We start from the raw sequence: 2,739 nt of genomic DNA, 5'->3' as shown, positions 1-2,739 counted from the left end.
AACTGATACTCTTATATCATTTGTGTGTTTATTGGAAGACTGCTGAAAGGGGTGGAGTGCCACCAGATTGGTTAGAATTGATGAGGGATATGCACACCAATAAACAAACCGGTGAGGTTCAAGATCCTGTTGCGAGAGAGCTGTTGGCAACTCTGAGTAAGCTGAAGGAGGACAAAGAAGCACAACTTCAGCAGTCTCAGTTGTCTGCGAATGATGGATCTACGGCTTCTAACATGCTGTCCCGCGAAGAGATCAACCAACTGGTTCTCGAGGTATGTCTACTTTATGTGGTCAGTTGTTATTTTTTTTCTCCAGCCAAGAACTTAGAATTTTAGGATTCGTTCTCAAGCTTGTAATATAGGTTTGGTTTCACTTCGGTAGAACTGTCAGTTTGAATTCAGTTAAGGGTTGTCTGACTTTGTATATAGAAAAACAGACACTGACCCAGTTTATTTCTTCTTCAGTTAGATTTTGGAGTGGTTACTTCAAATCCAGCTGCTTGATATGTTAACAAGTTATATTTATAGTTCTTATAAAATTTTAAATTCTTTCTACTCTTCTTTTGTAGAATGTTCCTATTAAGAAGGGTCGTCGGTATGGTATCGGTCGTACCTCCGAAGCTATCTCAACCTCATCATCTCAGCACTCAGTTTCTTCCTCAAGTATTCTTCAGTACATCGATCGGATGAAGACGGAGCTTGATGAAGAGCGGACAAAACGTCGAGCTATTGAGGAAGAGCTTCGTCGCGTGACCGTTTTCATTTCCAACCTTTGCCCCGAGCAGTTCTCTGCAACTCAAACCCAGCCGGACTCTGCAACCCAAAGCCCCGACGATCGATGTTTCTAATAAGGAACTTTGGTTTTTTTTTTTACTTGCTTGACCTTTGCCAACCGTTTTGGTATGTTTTTTTTAACTTGTTTTGGTGTGATTAATCACTTTGGTATGTTTGTACAATCTATGACCATGTAAATTAATTACTTTATGTATGTTTGTTTAACTTTGCAAATTTTATTATAAAAATTCGACTTTAAAAAATTTTATGTATGTTTTGTACATTTCAGTATTTTATATTTCAAACCGAAATAAGCGTTTCTGACCGATGAACCTGTCAGAAATATCCGACCGATGAACCCGTCAAAACTTTCTGACCGTAATTTCCGTCAAAACTTTCCGACCGTTATTTCCGTCAATATTTTCTGACCGAAACACCCGTCAAACATTTCCGACCGCTACTATGGTCAGAAGTTTCTGACGGATATTTCTGACGGAAGTTCCGTCAGAAATTTCCGACCGAAATAATTCGTCGGTTTTTGGTCAGCCATTTTTGACCGTTTCTGACCGCAAAAAAAATTCTAACCATATAGATCTGACGGTCAGATCCGTCGGAAATCCGTCAGAGCAGGCCATTTCCGACCGTTTTTCCAACGGATATGACGGTCAGAAATTACTCATTTTCTTGTAGTGATCAGCTAATTCTCTGTAATATTTTCCCATCTTTTTCATAAGAAATCCAACTAAATTAAAGAAAAAATAAAAACCACATGGGTTCATATGACCACCCTCTCACAAGGGTAGCTCCGCCAGCACTAGCAGCAATGAGCAAACTATCTCATTACATTCGGGGAAAATGATTTATTTCAACGTGAACTTTAGGCATCATGTTTTTTGCTGGACTTTGTAAAAGTGTGTATTCCATACAGGGACGGCCCAACCCAAAACAAGGCCCTATTCAAATCAGAAAATGTGTTTTTTTCCTATATAAATATTTTTAGATTTTGTATAATACTTTCTCTCAAAAGGTACGATTGAAAAGGCGACTGTACTTTTCTGAAACTGCCGCACGTTCTCCTCGTTACCGGCGGCTCCGGCCGTCGGATTTCTTTGTTTTCTTCTTATATTCACTTCTGTTTCCACATCATGATTAGTATGTCGATGATCTTGAAGATTTTGTTATGGCAAATTTGGGGTTTTTACTCTTTAGAATGTTTCAGTCACCATGAGAATGGGGTTTTCCTTTTGATCTCATCTGTGATAAGTCTATGGCGATTTTCTTATTGGTTATCGACATTTGTTCTCGTCTTCGGCGCGGTTTGTCTCTCCTTCAGCGAGAGTATTTGTCACGACCTAACTTCTCCACTCCACCAACTCCACTCATTAACACATCTATTAAACCCACCTTCTCCACTATGTCACCTGCAATCAAAAGAAAAAAAAAATCAGAGAGAAGAGAAGAGTAGAGAAGAGAAGGGAAGAGAAAAGAAGAGAGGGAGAGGTGAGAAGAAGGATTTGGAGAGGTTGAGGTCGTCACCGGAGTTCGTTATAGCCTCTGCACCCCGTGACCGTGTTGAGCTCGCCACCACCGTTAATCGCAGGTAACCACCGCGAAAATCCCATGATTTAAGTTCAGTTTCGGTTCCGTTTTAGTAAATCGACCATAACTTCTTAACCGTTGCGAATCTCGTGCATCCAAGCCCATCATCGTGTTCCTCTCGTCGAGACGAAGCCGTAGACACCAAGCACGCCTCAAACGGAGCCCGGACGAAGCCGTACGCGCCTCCAGAAAACCGCCCTTCGCGCGCGCGTGAAACGCACGCGCCGCCGCCGGAAATCGTCGCCACCGCAGCTCCGCCGCCGGACCACCGTCCGCCGCCGCAGCTCCGCCGTCGCCGCCGGCCAACTTTCCGGTAAGCCGCCGCCGTAGCTCCGCCGTCGCCGCCGGTGACCGACACCGGTGACTC

The 2,739-nt window shown here is 43.1% G+C and overlaps 2 protein-coding genes across 2 annotated transcripts; both read left to right on the top strand.

Annotated features, from left to right (window-relative positions):
• Positions 1 to 43: 43 nt before the first annotated feature.
• On the top strand, positions 44 to 847 carry LOC106315268. The gene is made up of 2 exons (XM_013753011.1): positions 44 to 272; positions 569 to 847. Exons 1-2 carry the CDS (start codon positions 81 to 83, stop codon positions 845 to 847), a joined length of 471 nt encoding a protein of 156 aa, XP_013608465.1. The 5' UTR covers positions 44 to 80.
• Positions 848 to 1,431: 584 nt separating this feature from the next.
• Positions 1,432 to 2,692, top strand: LOC106315267. The gene is made up of 3 exons (XM_013753010.1): positions 1,432 to 1,437; positions 2,222 to 2,373; positions 2,473 to 2,692. The coding sequence occupies exons 1-3, from the start codon at positions 1,432 to 1,434 to the stop codon at positions 2,687 to 2,689; spliced, it is 375 nt and encodes a 124-aa protein (XP_013608464.1). The 3' UTR covers positions 2,690 to 2,692.
• Positions 2,693 to 2,739: the final 47 nt, after the last annotated feature.

The sequence above is a fragment of the Brassica oleracea genome, chromosome C9 (genome assembly GCF_000695525.1).
Source record: "Brassica oleracea var. oleracea cultivar TO1000 chromosome C9, BOL, whole genome shotgun sequence".
NCBI classification, from domain to species: Eukaryota; Viridiplantae; Streptophyta; class Magnoliopsida; order Brassicales; family Brassicaceae; genus Brassica; species Brassica oleracea.
This window is presented reverse-complemented; position numbering and strand designations above follow the sequence as displayed.

Bases quoted from the DNA above. Each gene is read 5' to 3' on its own strand.
- LOC106315268 (XM_013753011.1), top strand. From the start codon at position 81: ATGAGGGATATGCACACCAATAAACAAACCGGTGAGGTTCAAGATCCT. The intron at 273-568 runs GTATGTCTACTT...CTTCTTTTGTAG, and splicing joins TCAACCAACTGGTTCTCGAG to AATGTTCCTATTAAGAAGGG.
- LOC106315267 (XM_013753010.1), top strand. The intron at 2,374-2,472 runs GTAACCACCGCG...CGTGCATCCAAG, and splicing joins GCCACCACCGTTAATCGCAG to CCCATCATCGTGTTCCTCTC.